General features: G+C 35.1%; 1 protein-coding gene across 2 annotated transcripts in view; it reads left to right on the top strand.

Annotated features, from left to right (window-relative positions):
- The window catches only part of PIK3C3 (phosphatidylinositol 3-kinase catalytic subunit type 3), a 130135-nt gene that overhangs the window by 14048 nt on the left and 97305 nt on the right, over window positions 1-18782 (top strand). For both annotated transcript variants that reach the window (XM_031658795.1, XM_031658796.1), the window contains one exon: window positions 437-566. In XM_031658795.1, the coding sequence (XP_031514655.1) occupies window positions 437-566 (130 nt within the window). The remainder of the gene's footprint in view (window positions 1-436; window positions 567-18782) is intronic.

Here is an 18782-nt window from a genome sequence, read left to right on the forward strand (position 1 = left end):
AGGCAGTTTGACTGTATAGTCTACTGTAATATCATTTAAAGAAAACAGTTATGTAATTATTTAAATTTTGATTTTAGTCATTGTAAATGTGACATTCTTCAATTGGTTAGAAGTTTGATCTCTGTTATTCCTTAGATCTTCACCAAAGTGATGAAATGTGTGTGCTCATTTCTCATCCTTCTCCTTCCACTCTGTATGTAGAATTCTCTGTCATAGTTCTGACTGCTTGGAGGAAAAAAGAATGGCATGTACAAAGCAGTGTGACATGGATTTTAGTTGCTTGGTTAATTGCTTTACATTCCACTGGGGGCTTAAAGCTTGGCAGTGGAGATATACATTTCCATGTGTAGAATTCTCTTTATTTTTAGGAATCTAAAATTTCCTGTAATGAACTGTATTAATTTACTTCTACCCTGAACATTGTCTTTTTCCCTAGCATGTTTCGCCAAGGGATGCATGACTTGAAAGTCTGGCCTAATGTAGAAGCAGATGGATCAGAACCCACAAAAACTCCTGGCAGAACAAGTAGCACTCTCTCAGAAGATCAGATGAGCCGCCTTGCCAAGGTAAAAAAAAAGTCATTTGGAACAGGTGCAAAGCTCTGACTGATGTCTATTGTAGTATATATACCTTGACATTATGAATTCTGTCAGATTTTTAAAAAATCTAAATCTAACGTTTAAATAATTGTTTTATTGAGATATAATTCACATACCATAAAATTCACCCTTGGAAAGCATACAGTCTGATGGTTTAGTAAATTTACAGACTTGTGTAATCACCACCACTATATAATTTTAGTATATTTTCATCACCCCTGAAAGAAACCGTGCGCCATTAACAGTCACTCCCATTTCCTCCTCCCTGCAGTTAGTTCCAGGCAACTACTAATCTACTTACTATATCTATGGGTTTGCCTGTTCTGAAAATTTCATATAAATGGAATCATACAATACGTGATCTTGTGTCCGGAAATCTGTCAGGTTTGAAAATGTAGAGCGTTGGTGACATTTTCAAGATGACCACCCACTTTTTCTGGTGACATAGCCTTAAAGTTGTAAGTGTAACATGCTAGAGAAGCTTATGCCATTTGGAAGTGAAGATGACTTATACAATTAACTGGTATAAAGTTTCTTTGTACGCGGATGAAGTTATTATCTTTTTCTTTCAAAGTTGTTTTAATCAAGTGTTTTCACTTAGAAATATAAAAACTAAACTCTATTCTGTGCATAAATTGCAACGCTGTCATTTATTTTGTGAACCTCCTTTCACAAAGCACTGTATTAGATACTGTTTAAGGATCCTTTTGCAGTTACCTGGTTAGGACACTTTCTTGTAATTATAACGTGTACTTTTCTTTTGCAGTCTTATTAGTAGGAGTGCCTCTTTAATGTCTGGAGGAAGTTTTGATGCTAAGCTTTTAACAGCTTATTGCCTTTACTCACATATAGAAAAAATCTTCAAGAATAAGTACTTGAGTTGGCTAGGCTTCGTGCTTCAACATAGAATTTTTGTCAAGTTCAATTTGTCTTTTTGTATTGCTCTTTTAAGGAAGAATGATGTCGTAGCAACCTGGTAACTGTATTGACCAATATACTATTGTCTACTTCTCCCATCCATAATTAAATAAAATTTAATATTCGTTTCTTCTACTCATTCTGAGATTTTGTATGCATTCTAACATGGGATGTAGGAAAGGTCTCAAGCTTTTCATATGTCTGCCTTTAAGACTTTATCTTAGTGATGATCTTTCATTTGAGCTACTCTCTGTCCCTTTTACAAACCTGGAATAGTTAATGTAAATTTTATTAGAATCAATTCATTTATAGCCTGTGGATCACTATAATATGAAAAAGGTTGAATTAAAAAAGAATAAAAAATAATATTTTAAAAAAGCTCTCAAATTGTCTTTTAAGAGTAGCCATTATGATTCATATGGTAGGTGAAATTCTAAGTCTGAGGGGGAATGGCCAGAGTCAAGAAATATAAAGCTTTATAGTTGCACAATGTAACTACATTGTTTCTCTGTTAAACACATTATTTAGGCTTCTGTTCACAGGTTTCTAACTTTTTTCCCTAATTATTTTTGATGGAAGGTTTAAAAAATAATTTTTGTAACAACTGACATTTTTCAGGCTTCATGTATGGAGTATAATCATTGGAATTAGTCCCAGTTGGACTTCTGGTTTTTTAATGTAGCACAACGTTAATAGTATAGATTTCTCATTTTAATCTTTTGAATTTTATAGAAAAAAGATGTGACTTAATAATGATCACCTTTTTAATGATTGAAACAGTAACCCTTAATACTTGTTCGTATTTTTCTTTTAGTTATTTGTGCACATTAGCAACTCTAAAAATGATGACTAAGCATGTGCAGAGGTCAGTGAGGTGTAGGAAAGAAGTCTTCTTAATGTTTTTGTTAATTGATAACAATCATCACCAGTCTAAATTCTTTATATTAGAGTATTCCAAGTGGATTCTGCTTTTTCAAGAGGTAGTTATTAAAATTTGTATGCTGTTTGTATTGTTCAGAATGGTTAGCAGTTTTCAGGTAAGTTTTTATTGGTTTGTAAAATGGGAATAAAAATTAATGAGAGTGAGCAGCTTACAGTCCTCCTGATAATAATTGGAGCCTAGCTCTTTCCACATCCTTTCATCCCTAATAGAACTGTACTTTTAACTTCTGAATGGAGTAGAGACATCTGAGCTTGCTGTGCTGTGACAGCTTGCATTAGTATTAACTTGTGTTCCCCAAAGACTAAACAGAAACCATCAAAATGAGTAATTACTCTTTTAAAGGGGAAAAAGGTGTCCTGTTTGTAGCATTGTTAAAGAATTCCTCCCTCTTTGAAGGAAGCTCTTTTTATTTCTTGACGTATTGGGCTAACTCGATAGTCCCTTCTTCTTGATATAGCAGTTGCTTGTGGTTTTTGAAGTTTCAGAACTGTTATCTATCCCAGCTGCTATCGAAGAGAAATGTGTTTTTAAAATGATGTGTTAAGATTTGACAAAATTGGAAGGTTGGGCACTTGGAAACACATTATAGTGGGAAGAGCAGTGTACTGTGAGTCAGAGTTTTGGCCATTCTACTAACTTGGGGAAAATAATTTTTAAGTTTGCAAAATCAGATGTTTAGAATGGATGAATGACTTTTATGGTCTCATGTAGCTCTTTATATTTAATTGATTCTAAAAGTACTGATATAGGAAATAATTGAGATTATCTACCTGGGTTTCATAGTGATTATCTTAGTAGAGAATAAAATCGTGGTTATTCATTTGCAACTTTGAATGTATTATTTTCAGGTCATTCCTTTTTTTCTGCAATATGTATGCCTAGGGTAAAGTGTTACATAGGGCTTGCCTAATGTGAATAATGGGGCTTTGCTCTTAATTTTGTTGTTTGATTAGTGCTTGCTTCTTACATTTTTAGACAGCGTTTCTGGAAAACAACTCTTCCTCACCTAAAACATGGCCTTGCCTTATACTTGAGAAAATATATTTTGATGCTTCTATGGTCTTAATTTACTCTCTTACTAGGGAGTAAGAGAGTAAGTAAAGTAAATTAATTTAGTTAATTTACTAACTTACCAGAGGGAGTATACTTTGGTACTTACATTCTTAAAATTATATCCTTAACTTAGAATTATTTTGACTAAATTTATTATTATTATACTTACATTCTTAAAATTATGCTTAGATGCTTAAATTGTTCTTAGAGTTGTGCCACAGTAGTGCCTGCTGTCTTTCACTCTCTCTTTTTCTGATTACACATTGTAAAAAATTGTTCGGTGAGAGGGTCACTCTCTTTCTCAAAACATTTTGAAATTGTGTTAGGTATAATAAACTTTTAAACATGGGAAAGTATTTGTATGCTCCCTGTTTCCATTTTCGTACAGAAGGAACAGAGATGGTAGATGTAATGTCTGTATTTCTCACGCTACCATTTTAAGAAAAGAAATTAGTATTCAAATTTATGAATGTTAAGTATGGTTTATTTCTTGTTGCACTTTTATTTTCCATCCAGTGCATTCACCATGATTGTTTCTAATTTTTTAGAAGACAGTTGACTTAAGACCAAAAAGATATACATAAATCTTAATAATAGCAAAACATTTTTACAACGCATGGTATCCATGAGCCTAAATAAGTAGCATAGTAACAGTCTTCAAACTGCAGGATAAGAAAGTTTAGTCACTTCTAGAACTACTTCAGTCTTGGTTATCTAGGGATAATGGACAACAGGACTGTGAAATGAAGATTAACTATTTAATGGCCTGTGAAAAGACAGTGTTAGATAATTATTGAGCAAAGAACTTCCACTACAAGCCGGACTTAACCCTCTTCTGATTTATTGCTCACCTATTACAGTTGAATTCCGACTACAGTATGAATAGCTGAAGTTTAAAAACCTGCTTTTCAAGTTTGACAATTTTTCAAAGTCCAGTCCTTTCAGAATGAGTTTAGCAGAATTAACCTTTTCTCATGATTTTACATGATTTTGTGAACATGCCTAATTTTGCTTTAAGGAAAAATGAGTATGAAAAAAGGAAGCAAAACCACTTTCCTTAATTTAATTCTTATTTTTTGTAACTTGAATTTTTTAGACTTCTAGTAGGGAACAGAAAGAAATGAATATATTTAAATAAACTACCACCCTCCCACCCCCTGCCCCATTTTCTTCTTTTTCCCATTTCTGAGTTTCCCTAATTAATTTTTAGTAATACGGTGTCTTTCCGTTTGAATTCATTTGTGAAAATAATAAAAGACCAGACTTCTGGAGCATTTATTAAACTTTCATTGTCCATGACCCAGGCTTTTAGTGGTTGTGGGCCTTACTTGAACAAATTTACCCATTGTTCCCATCTGCTCTGTTTTTTAGCCTGTCATATTGTCAGAGTTTTATGACTAGAATGCATACCCACCTGGGATTTTGGATGTGACTACCAAGCTTTAGTGTTTGATTTATATTTGAATCCATGTCTTTAGACATGAAAGGTTAGTGCAAAAACATGCTTCTCCACTGTCTGCTTTTCATTTTAGCAGCTCTGCTTGATGCCTTTGGAATGTGCTTCAGTTTCTGTCAATTTGATTAAGGGGAGGCAAAGAGAAAGGAACGATTAGATGAAAAATGCTTTGGGTCTGTGTGACACAGTTAGGTATGGGAATGTTGTTGAGTAGAATATAGAGGTGAACACTGTTGCAGGGAAGATGTGGTAAGGTGTGGTGGTGTTTCAGGCTGAACCACAGAGTGCCTGTGTGGAGTCACTGTGGGTCCAGGGTCCAGACCTCAAGTTTAAATAGGAGCTGGATTTTTTAAGTTCATTTAGAAATTGTTGCTTGAGAATAGGTTCATGCCAACCACTTCTAAGAGTCATTTATAATCTGGAGTTGCAGTGTCTAATATGACAGCCACAAGTCTCGTGTAGCAATTTAGATTTGGGTTAATTAAAATTAAATAACATTAAAAATTCAGTTGTTCTGTACTTTAACCACATTTCAAATGCTCAGATGCCCCTTGTGGCTAGAAGACATCTGTGGGACAGTGCACATGTAGAACATTTCCATTATTGACAAAAGTTCTACTGACAGCACTGATCTAGAGTGCCAATTTACAAATTTGTAGTGGGTGAGTACGTCTTTCTGGTAACCGTATTACTTGTGCCTGCTATCTAGGACACCACATTTCAAGGTACTTTGGAAATTTAAGTAGTCTTCATGATATTGTTGATTTCTTAGTTAACCATGAAGGAGCTGGAAAGGTTTCTGAGATATTTTTCTCAGTTTTGGGAAATCTAAAAAAGACTTTTTTTTTTTTTTGAGATGGAGTCTCGCTCTGTCACCCAGGCTGGAGTGCAGTGGCGTGATCTTGGCTCACTGCAACCTCCGCCTCCCAAGTTCACTCCACTCTCCTGCCTCAGCCTCCCAAGGAGCTGGAACTACAGGCGCCCACCACCATGCCTAGCTAATTTTTTTGTATTTTATTTTATTTATGTATTTATTTTTATTTATTTTTATTATTATACTTTGAGTTCTAGGGTACATGTGCGCAACGTGCAGGTTTGTTGCATATGTATACATGTGCCATGTTGGTATGCTGCACCCATTAACTCATTATTTACATTAGGTATATCTCCTAATGCTATCCCTCCCCTCTCCTCCCACCCCATGACAGGCCCCGGTGTGTGATGTTCCCCTTATGGTGTCCAAGTGTTCTCATTGTTCAGTTCTCACCTATGAGTGAGAACATGCGGTGTTTGGTTTTCTGTCCTTGCAATAGTTTGCTGAGAATGATGGTTTTCAGCTTCATCCATGTCCCTACAAAGGACATGAACTCATCCTTTTTTATGGCTGCATAGTATTCCATGGTGTATATGTGCCACATTTTCTTAATCCAGTCTATCATTGATGGGCATTTGGGTTGGTTCCAAGTCTTTGCTATTGTGAATAGTGCCACGATAAACATACATGTCCATGTGTCTTTATAGCAACATGATTTATAATCCTTTGGGTATATACCCAGTAATGGGATGGCACACATCTCCCACCCTCTGATCTTTGACAAACCTGACAAAAACAAGAAATGGGGAAAGGATTCCCAATTTAATAAATGGTGCTGGGAAAACTGGCTAGCCATATGTAGAAAGCTGAAACTGGATCCCTTCCTTACTCCTTATATAAAAATTAATTCAAGATGGATTAAAGACTTAAATGTTAGACCTAGGATCCCTTCCTTACACCTTATATAAAAATTAATTCAAGATGGATTAGAGACTTAAATGTTAGACCTAAAACCATAAAAACTCTAGAAGAAAACCTAGGCAATACCATTCAGGACATAGGCATGGGCAAGGACTTCATGTTTAAAACACCAAAAGCAATGGCAACAAAAGCAAAAATTGGCAAATGGGATCTAATTAAACTAAAGAGCTTCTGCATATCAAAAAAAACTACCGTCAGAGTGAACAGGCAACCTGCAAAATAGGAGAAAATTTTTACAATCTACCCATCTGACAAAGGGCTAATATCCAGAATCTACAAAGAACTTAAACAAGTTTACAAGAAAAACTCAAACAACCCCATCAAAAGGTGGGCGAAGGATATGAACAGACAGTTCTCAAAAGAAGACATTTATGCAGCCAACAGACACATGAAAAAATGCTCATCATCACTGGCCATCAGAGAAATGCAAATCAAAACCACAATGAGATACCATCTCACACCAGTTAGAATGGCAATCATTAAAAAGTCAGGAAACAACAGGTGCTGGAGAGGATGTGGAGAAATAGGAACGCTTTTGCACTGTTGGTGGGACTGTAAACTAGTTCAACCATTGTGGAAGACAGTGTGGCGATTCCTCAAGGATCTAGATTTTTTTGTATTTTTAGTAGAGACGGCGCTTCACTGTGTTAGCCAGGATGGTGTCTATCTCCTGACCTCGTGATCTGCCTGCCTCGGCCTCCCAAAGTGCTGGGATTACAGGCATGAGCCACACCCCCCGGCCAAAAGAACTTTCTTTATAGTATCCTTTTAATTTAAATTTACTTGAATATGCTGGTTGTACTGCATCTTTTGAATAAACATTGACAAATTATCACAATCACAAAATAATCCATGAAAATCAAGATTAAGATAGCAAGGAATTTTCTGGTTACATAATTAATTTTCTAAAGTGGGATTAAAGTAGTTTGACCCACTATAATATTTACCCTTGAAAGAAAGTATTTTGCATTAATCCATTGCATCAGATGGGTACTTGTCCTAAAGCACTGGTTAGAGGAGCCTTGAGATTTTAGGTTTTTGTACACGTACAAGTCTTGTATCTTCACCATTGTCAAAGGCAGACTTCTAAATGTTGAAGAGCAAAAAAAAAACTGTGTTACTAAGTTCCCGATGTCATTGTTGTTAGTGTTATTGTGACTAATAATAGTAACTACATTTATAATCACTTTGCATATGTAAAGTGCTTTAATATCAACAAAACCTCTTAGCATAGATTGCAAACTAAAGTAGAGAAGGGATTAAGATCATGGCTTTAGAGACCATTTTTTATTCAAATCCCAGCTGTGATCTTCAACTAGCTATTTAACCTTTACTAAGTCATGAAATCCTCTTCTGTAAAGTAGGAATAGTAGTTGTATCTGTTTTTGGAGATTATTGTGAAGACTAAGTGTAAATGATAAAATATTTAAAGGATTTAGCATACTGCTCAGCAAATACTGAGCACTAATAAATGTTAGCTGTTGTTATTACTTTTTTACTTGCTTTTATTTGATTCTGAGAAGTGTAGGATTAGGACTTATACACTACATTGTTTTTAAATTCATGAAAAGATGAAAGCATAGAGAAGTTAAGCTGTTTATTTGTGGTTACATATTTGGTAACTTGCAAAACCAGCACCTAAAACCACGTCTTTAAATTCTTTATGGAAATCTCTTTCCAAAATAAGTATCAGTGACATATGCTTAAGATTTAAGGATTGAGAAGAATGTATTTGCATGAAGAGTGTATTGTTCTTATTTAGAAGATTAAAATTGAAAACAGGAGAAAAGGTAACTAGAATATGAAGCAATGTCTACAGTGCATGTCCTCAAGTATGGCATAAAATATGATGCCCATTAAGTCAGTAAACAGTGACCTGCCTATGGTAAGCACCCATTACATATTTGTGCTATGAAAGAATTGGAGTTATGAATTATATATGGCTCTAGTTGTTACCAATACATACTTTAAAAGCAATGAAAAAAAACAGTAGATCTGCCTCAGCCTCCTGAGTAGCTGGGATTACAGGTGCATGCCGCCACGCCTGTCTAATTTTTGTAATTTTAAGAGAGACAGGGTTTCACCATGTTGGCCAGGCAGGTCTCGAACTCCTGACCTCAAGTGATCCACCCGCCTTGGCCTCCCAAAGCATTGGAATTACAGGTGTGAGCCACCATGCCTGGGCTGGAAATGGCTATTTTCTTTGTGTGATCACAAAAAATGATGCAGCTAGAAAGTTAGTAATGATGGTAATGAAGTCTCATTCATTCAGCTCAGGCTTTTGTCAGATTATTGACTTGATCACAGGATTATTTTTCAGAAGTTTGAGAAAAAAAGGACACTGCTTCTCTAGGCCAATTTTTTGTTTTTGTTTTTGTTTGTTTGTTTGTTTGGAGACAGGGTCTCGCCCTTTTGCCCAGGCTGGAGTGCAGTGGTGCATTCACAGCTCACTGTAGCCTCAGTCTCCTGGACTCAAGTGATCCTCCCACATCCTCTGGAGGAGCTGGGACTACAGGTGTGCACCACCATGTTCGAATAGTTTCTTTTATATAGAGATGGTGTCTTACTAGGTTGCCCAGGCTGGTCTTAAACTCCTAGGCTCAAGCAGTCCTCCTGCCTCAGCCTCCCAGACTGCTGAGATTACAGGCATGAGCCACCATGCTGGACCTCTAGGCTAATTTACACCGCTATAAAAGAAGTGATTAATGAAAAGGGAGTAACAGGAATTTTGGAAAGAACTAAAGATGTTATATTATACTTGGGATTGCGATTATAATCAAGGAGTGCAATAATGGACCAAGTTAGGGATATGTCAGTTCTCAGAAAGTTTGAGAAAGGCAAGATGTTCCATTGATTTGAGAACCTAAAAAGGAAGATAACCCAAAAGGACCAAGGGGTTCCTTGGTTCCCTTGGTCCTATTCTCAAGGGGACAGTTTGGCATGGACTTAAGAAGGTCTTGGATTGAAATTCTAAAGGAAAAATCCCTAAAGATAACAGTATTTTTAAATATTTTTTACTTGTTTTGAATGCATTAAAAGCACATTGAAGAAGCAGGTCTGTGTTAGACACCAGATTGGTTTAGTTTAGTTGAATCATAATCTTCATCAAAGTGCCCTTCAGCCTAGAAGAGTTAACCAAATAATTTAGCTAAGTAGTAATTGAAAACCAAGATTGTTGAGAAGGGGTAGCATAAAGGCACTCATTGATTTATTCAGTTTTCCTAGTCCTGGGAAGTTAACTGTCGGGGTTTTAACATTATGTATTTAAAATTTATATTTTTATCATAGAACAATTCAAATAGAAAAATACACAGAAGCATGTAATAGATGTCCATGTATTCACTATCCGGATTGAATATATGTTAACATTTTGCCTTGTTTCACATTTGGGAAAAAAAAAGATTTAAGAATCACATAAGAAGTTCCCTCTTTTGTTTAGTTTGTAATTTACTTTTTTAAGAAAAAAGTTAATTTTTTCTATATTTATCCTTATTAATCTGTATGACTCATGTGCTTCCATTTAAACTGCTATATATTTTTCCAATGTATGAGTAAATCAGTTTGTTTATTCTCTCAACTTCAACTTTTTGCTATTTTTAGTGGGTACAATGTTTAATAGAAACTGTTGATTCTGGAACAGTGTTTAATAGAAACAGTAGTAGAGTCATCCTTGTTTTGTTCCTGAGTTTAATGAGAGTGCTTCTTACATTTAATTCTTCGGTAAGATGTTGGCTCTTGGTAAATTTCTTCTTTCAGGTTAAAAAAAAGTTCTGTGGCCAGGTGCAGAGGCTCTTGCCTGTAATCCCAGTACTTTGAGAGGCTGAGGCTGGAGGATCGCTTGAGCCCAGGGGTTTGAGACCAACTTGTGCAACATGGCACGATCCCGTCTCTACAAAAAATGACAATTAAAAAAATAAGCTGGGAAAGGTGGCACATGCCTATAGTCCTCCGTACTCTGGAGGCTGAGGTTGAAGGATCGCTTGAACCCAGGAGTATGAAACTGCAGTGATCCTGGGCCAGGGAGTGAGACCCCATATTAAAAAAAAAGTCTTCTGTTATTTTTTGAAAGTTTACATGATGAATGAATATTGAAACTTACCCCCCAAAAAGAAAAAGTTGAGATTCTTTTGATCTTACCTTTTTTCCCTTTTAATTTGACATGTGGAAGAGTTAACAGCTAGGCATGTTGGTGTGCACCTATAGTTTCAGCCACTCAGCTACATGGAAGGCTGAGGCAGGAAGATTGCTTGAGTCCAGGAGTTTGAGACCAGGCTGAGTAACATAAGAGACCCCGTCTCTTAAAAAAAAAAAAAAAAAAAAATTTCACACGGCAGGCCTAAGGCTGCTGTCCTCAGAAGGGCCTCCTTGCAAGGTTGGCCCTCGGCTGATGTCTGAGAACTGATTTTCTGAAACAGTTCCTAACTGATACAGATGTTTCATTATGTCTAGACTATTTCCACATGTGATTTACGATGAGCACTTGCTTTCTTTCTGGAAGTCTAAAATTTTGATAGTTGTAAGGCAGAGATTGCCGTTATGACCAACTCCCAATAAAATCCCTAAACTCTCATTCTGAAATGGGCTTTTTAGAGCTGCATGTTTCCTGCCAGAGATGTGAATATACTTGCATGTTACCTCTGAAAGACTAAGATCAGTAAAGGTTTTGAGTTTAGAGATATGATTTAAGAAGTGATTTTTATTATATACTGGACATCAGTTCTTGTTACAAATTCTATAATGGGTTAGCAACTTGATGATTTCTAAATCTGTACCCATGTAATGATATTCTGTAGTTGGATTTTAGAGAAATGAGAAACATGAAACTATCCAGGGAGGAGGTGTTTTGAAAAATGAAGGCATTATGTTTTATTTTACACTTTTAAGATTAGTAGAACTATCAAAACTGATGAAAGATTTAAATAATAATGGGATACATTATAACTGGGGATGAAGACTGGCATCAAGATTCCTGAGTTACAGCTCTCACTGTAAGTTACAGCTTATTGAATTACTAGCTATTTCTGTATTTCTGGGTATTTTTCATTGTTAAAATATGGTCAGATCTCCATTATCTCTGCTGATTATAGGAATCATGCCATTATTATTATTATTATTATTATTATTATTATTCTTTTTAGCTATTCTGAAAAGGAAAATTAACCTCAGAGACTATTTTGTTTATAAATTATAGCAAGTTGATTACCTGTACTTCTCCTGGATTCTGAATACACTTCCGCCTTGAATAAATTATGTGAAGTAATGTTCATGAATAAACTGACATTCTGGATCAAATTAATTTAACAGAATAAATTGTTTAGAAGGACCTATTAGTAATTTTTTCCCCTTATTATTGTTACATAATTTATTGTTTTCAGAATTTAACACTTAAGTTCCTAAAATTGCTTTCCATTGATTGTATATGTTAGCACTCTTCTTGGGAAGTTGGTATTCTTTGTAAGAAATATCTATACTTGGTTAAGTCTTCACTTGGTTAAGTATTCACTTGGTTAGGTATATCACATAAAGAAAGTGTCCTTTCTCCATAGCTGAATCACTTAAAGATTTAGGTTATAGCTAAAGTAGCTTGATAATCTTCAGTTTTCTGTTTTCTAATCAACTGCCCTTAGTTATGATGTCAACAGTACATGCAGTGCAATATTAGACTAGGTATAGTAATTTAGGAGGGTGAATCTATCATCCCTAATGATGTAACCATTACCCCATGTAGGTAAATGAATATACAAAATATATACAGTGTTCTGTTAATATGTATGTATATTATATTTACTTTTTATCCACAATATAAACAATTCACTTTGGGAGGCTGATGGGGGAGGATAACTTGTGCTCAGGAGTTTGAAGCCAGCCTGGGCAACATGATGAAACCTTGTCTCTATAAATAAAAAAACAAACAAAAAACAATTGAGACTTGACCATTTGTAATAATGACTATAGTAAAAATAATTTCATTTTCTCAAAAACAGTAAGAACACCCTTATTTATTTATTATATCTGAAATAATGTACTTTTATCACTAGGAACAAAATAAAACTTCCGTCTTTTAAATGTATGTGTTTTAGAGGAAGAAAAATGGTGTCCTAAAGTGTTGGAGAATACATTTGTTACTTTACAAATGAAAATATAGGATCCTAGATATAACATTTGGGTTGGGCAGAAGTGTCTTACATTTTTTTCTTCCTCAAATGTTTTACAAATGACAAGAATAAACAACAGAATTATGATAAATGCTGAAATTATTCAAGGCTATCAAATTTATTCAGTGATGTCATTGATATCACCAAGTATACCTCTTAGATACAGGTTTTTGTATAAATATGTGGTATAGCTTTTATAAACATAGCTTATTGCTTTGATTCTGTGTCGCCATTGAATTGTGTTATAACAAGGTTTTGGGAATATCTCGTAAATTTATTTTTAATGCTACATGGGTAGCATCTTTTTTATTAATCACTTTGGTTTGCTTACTGCTAAGACTGTCAGAACTTTTGGATTTGTCTGGAAACCAATGATAGCAAGTAGACTAAATTAGTTTTTGCCAGTGTAAAATTGAGCCCTAAAACAGTATTGATTTATGTTCTGTAAATCTATTTTCTGTCTTTACAGTTACAGTTTCTGCCAGAAAAAATAGTAAGACACTTTTAAGGCTAGATTTATCTTCAAGAAGTTTAACTAAATGAAACTTTTATGAAGCAAATACTACTCTTCCTGAATAATAAGATTTACATGTACAGTTTGAAAGTAAAATTGAAGATTTGTGACCAAGACTTTATTAATCAGGAAGATAGAAGAAACTAGAAGAAACTTCTTTGCTTGCCAAGAATTAAATACATAAACATATGCAAACTCTCTAACACGCACACGTACACGATTCTTTTTCTAATCTCAGTAGTTCAAATAAATTATGTTATACAACTGCATTTGGTCTGAAGTTATAAATTACTGCATAGCTTGGCCGGGCCTGGTGGTTCACACCTGTAATCCCAGCACTTTTGGAGGCCGAGAAGGGTGGATCATTTGAGGTCAGGAATTTGAGACCAGCCTGCCCAACATGTTGAAACCCCTTCTCTACTAGACATACAAAAAAAACTTAGCCAGGCATGGTGGTGCATGCCTGTAATCCCAGCTACTCAGGAGGCTGAGGTAGGAAAATAGGAAAATCTCTTGAGCCTGGGAGGCAGAGGTTGCGGTGAGCCGAGATCACGCCACTGTACTCCAGTCTGGGTAACAGAGTGAGACCCTGTCTAAAAAAAAAAAAAAAAAAAAAAAAGGTACTGCATAGTTTATATTTGATTTGAGATGCTTATTGTCTTGTTTTTTTTTAAGAATTACACTTTTTTAGTAATAGAATTTTAGTGCACCATGCGACTCTATTAGCAGACAAATAATGGTACTCTGTTCAAGTATTCATTAATTTAGCTCAGTTCTATTTTAGACTCAAGAGAGGCATTAGAGTCAAATGAGTTAAGCTATGACCTTTAACTTGAGGGAGTTTAGAGGAACGAGATGGGAGGTAATTGACAAAATGCAACCCTGTGTAATCACATAAAGGGTTACTGGAAAAACAGTCTCTTGTATATAGTAGTACCAGACATTATTAAACACCTATTGAAAAATAGTAACATCTTCTAATTTGTATGGTTTTGTAGTTGTATGTAGGTGAAAGGCCCTTGGAAGAAAGTGAGAGAGCAATCATATTTATTTTATTTCAGGTGGTTAAGTTAAATTAATGAGATAGGGCTTTATTCTTTGAGCTTTTATTATGAAGTAAAATTGCTTTATTTAGCATTATCTTTATAAAGGCTAATCTTTAGTGGTTTTCCCAACAGAGCTTTCTCCACAATTAATTGTTTCTTAAATTACTTTAGCTTTTAAATGACTGATTTTTTCTTACTACAAAGATAATATACATCTTCTACAGTGGTAGAATATTGTTAAAGCGCAAGGAAGACTATGAAAGTCACCCCAATCTACCTACCACTCAAAGATAATCACTGGCACTTTAGTTTATATGCTTTCAGTAAATTAATAAATGTATGTGTGTTATAGATGAATATGTGTACATTTATTTTAAAATTAGAATCATACCATATCTGTGTGTTTAATTGAACCTTGCTTTTGCATTTAATGGTGTCTCAAAATTGTTCCAGGTTATTTAAGATACTTCTGCCACATAATTTGTAAAGGCTGGAGGGTTTTGCATAGTGTGGATAAGTCATAATTGATTTCAGCAGTCTTCTATGGTTGGATATTAAAAATGTTTGAAATTCTTGGTTCATTTTCTGTTGATTTGAAAAGTGAGGATTATATTTTTAAGTTGTTTTTAGACAACTTACTTGATTTGCTCATATCCTGTATTTCCAAGTTATCAGTCATAAGGTACTACTTTCATATCACTGTTCCAATTTATAGTTACACTTTTAAGTGCTTACTGTATTGAATGACTCACTTGTTTCCACCTTGATGTTCTGTTAGGGCAGAGAACTTGCTGCTTTTGTTCAACATTCTATACTCATCTCAAGGACACAGGACATGATGGAAGTTTGTTACTTAATAGCCAGAAAGTTACATATATTTGTATTGAGAGTGTATAAGGATTAGGGAAGAGTGACCAAGAACAGGAATCTTTCTTTTTTTTCTCTCTCTCCAGCTGCCACCTCTTCCCCTGAAGCCCCAAAGCTCTTTGGGTAGAATATCAGTGTGTACTTACATTTGTTTTTCATTATGTCTATCATTCTTTCACATAGAAAGTCTTTCAATAAGTATAAATTGGCATTGAATGAATAAATGCTAGCTTCTAGTGACCATTCATAGCTCTTGCACTCAGGAACCTTTTTTGTCTAGTAAAGCAGAGAAGAATATGGAGCAATGAACTGTGAGTTCTAATGATCATGGAAGTCTCTCTATTTCCAAGGATCACTGTCTGCTCCGAAATTTGTTTCCCTGCTGGTCTTATTCTTACACAGTGCAGCAAGTTGGCCTACTTTTGGCTCTGTCCTTTATACTTTTATTAGACACGTACTAATCTGAGACATCTTCCTCAAGCACATCTTTTTGTTCTTCTATTAAATATGACAATACAGAATTAGTACTCCAAGAAGTTTCCCAGGCGTGTTGTTATTTGGATCTCGTGGATTCTTTTATTTAAATACCTTTTAAAACTCCTTGCTCTTTAATTCTTGGAGAAGTTAGGGCTAAATTATGCCATTTTTTGTGTGTGTGTGTGTGTGTGTGTGTGTGTGTGTGTGTGTGTAACAGTGGACTTTTCTTCCTCTTTGTGACTTCCTGTGAATTCTGTAAGAAACCTGTGTTCCTTTAAAAAGAGAGAATGAATTTTTTTTTTTCTTTTCCTATTTCTTGACTTGTCCCCATCCTAGAATGGCCATCCTAGTGAGGATTATTTCTTCACGGGTAATTGAAACAGATTGCCCTACTTTTACCCTGCTGCTTAACAGAATGCAGGTTTTCTCTTTGGAAAGATCCAAATCACTGACATTTCAGATCCAAAATGAAATATAAATTGTTATGCCACCTGTGTTTATTGTTCATTTTTGGTCTTTAGTATCTATAGAAGTGCCTGGATTGGGGATAACTAGAAGTTGCTTTGGACTGATGAAAACCTCTCGAGTATATCTACATTGTTATCAGCACCCATAAGAGATGAAGTGACATAGGTTATGGAGTAATTAGAATAGGTGTTACAGCTTACATAGTGCTTTATAGTTTTATAAAATTAATAAAAATTAATGTAATTATTAATAACTATTTCACCTGCATTAAGCAGTAAAGGTAAACGGCTTTATGGTTTGAAGAAACAGAAGAGACTGTGTTAGCTGGAGTTTGGTGAATGTATTGAACAGTTGAAGGAGATTATTCTGAAGAGGAAGGCAGCGATGGATCATTTAGCAATTGTAATAGCTAGTTCTAGACTTTTTCTGCTGCCTAAAGTCCAGCCAAGAGCTGACTTTGCCATCTCTAAACTGTACACACCTGCTCCATTGCAGTGGAACAATTAATTGTACTATGTGCTTGGACTCTCTGATAAGTAAGCACTGTGGTAGCTAGTCTCTTAGGAGACTAGCTCGATGAAATGAACTATGAAATGAATGTGCTTTCTGATAGTCAATGAAATATGCCTTCTGGTAGTCACACTCTTCCACATTATATCTGTATTACCCTGTGACTCATTTTAACTGATGAAATGCAGCAGAAGTGACGCTGCATCTGTTCTAGGCAAGACAGTGTGACAGCTTTGGTTTCTTCACATGTTGGGAACATTAAGCCATCATGTAAGAAGTCCAGCTATTCTGTTGGAGTGACCAAGTTGAAAAACCACTTGAAGAGGGAGCAGCACTGAGAATACGTGGGGAACGAGAGGCCCTACCACCCTGGTATCCCAGCTAAGCCCACCCTTTATCACCAAGGTGTTAGAAATGTGAGTCAAGCCAGCTTGGATGTTCCAGCTCCAACCATCCAATGAATACAATATTGTGACTACCAATGAGTGAGACTACAAGAAAAAATTACTTAAATGTCTCTCAAGAAGATGATTTTGCCAAAAAAGTAAAGAGAAACAATAAAATGAATGTTGTTTTAAGCCACTAAGTTTTAGGGTGGTTTGTTATGGAGTAATAGGTAAATAGGACAGGCAGCTAGGAGACATTTTGAGTGGTAACTGTTCGAATCTGTGAAAATCATAAAATTAACTCAGATACACAGAATTTTTGCCATCAATCTCAAAGTCAGGTACAGGAGATAGACATGCAAACAACTTCCATAGCATAAATGGTACCTTTAATTTCACAATCAGTTTTGCAGTCAACAATATCTTTCCTATTAAGACATACAGATTTTTCTCATTCTTTCTGATTATAGTATTTCATAGTGTGTGTGTAGTTTACTTAACAGTTCCTACTATTGATGGACATTTTCATTCTTTTGTGTCTAATTTTTCTGTACTGCAAATAATGGTGCACAAATGTGAATTTCTCTAGTATAATTTAAACTTATTTTCATAGTGACTGTACCAATTTTAGTACTGGCATGCTGTCCATACATTCTTTAGTGGCTCTTGTGCAATCGGTCATATTTGGTATTCAAATTAGAAAGCTAATCATATGCTATATGGGAGATAATATATATTAGCAGCAAACATAAATTCGTGAGCTAGTGAAAATGGCTTTAGAACATTTCTAATTTGTCTGAATAGTTTTAGTAAAGGAGGAAAAAGTTCCCACCACATTCTCCCTCATCTAAACTTAATTTACCATTGCCAATTCTTTGCTCATAGGAAATTAGTAGTGGATCAACTATTGCATCATAAATACAAAACTAATATTCAAGAAATGACAGAAATGAGTTTCACTTAAAATTCATCGTACATCAGTAGAGAGGATAGCAGAGACTGGTGGTAGGAGTATAGGCTTTAGAATCATATAGACCGGGATTTAAACCCTAGCTTGGCCGCTTCATAGTAGTAGTTGATAGTCATCTGCAAACGGGGGTCAAAATTGTCTATGAAATAGTGTGGTTATAAAAAGTGCCTATAATTTGGCATGTAAATAAATGTTATTTTTTTCTCCATTCCTCTAAGAAGTATACAAACTCTTATTACTAATTGTTATTTCATTCGTACAAGCAAAGGATGTAAAATGACCTTTTATATTTTCGTTTATTTGGAAAACCAATTTGCAGCATATTGCGAAGTGAGTGAGAATAGAAGCTTCCAATGACTGCATGAAGTAATACCACCTGTTATATTTTGCATTTGTTATTTTATTTGAGTTTTGGGAGTAAGAATAGACATTAATACTTTGATTTTATTTATGTGGGTTCAGAAAGGACATAGTTTGAAAATGGAGTATTAAGGTTGGAACTCTGGTCTTCTGGCTTCTACTCTATCACTCTTTTCTGTAGGTCACATTGCCTGATCTTCTTTTGGTTTCCTTGTGACTATTTCTAGGTCTCTTTCCATGTTGCTAGCATATTTGTCTATTATTC

The sequence above is a fragment of the Papio anubis genome, chromosome 19 (genome assembly GCF_008728515.1).
Source record: "Papio anubis isolate 15944 chromosome 19, Panubis1.0, whole genome shotgun sequence".
Classification (NCBI taxonomy): Eukaryota; Metazoa; Chordata; class Mammalia; order Primates; family Cercopithecidae; genus Papio; species Papio anubis.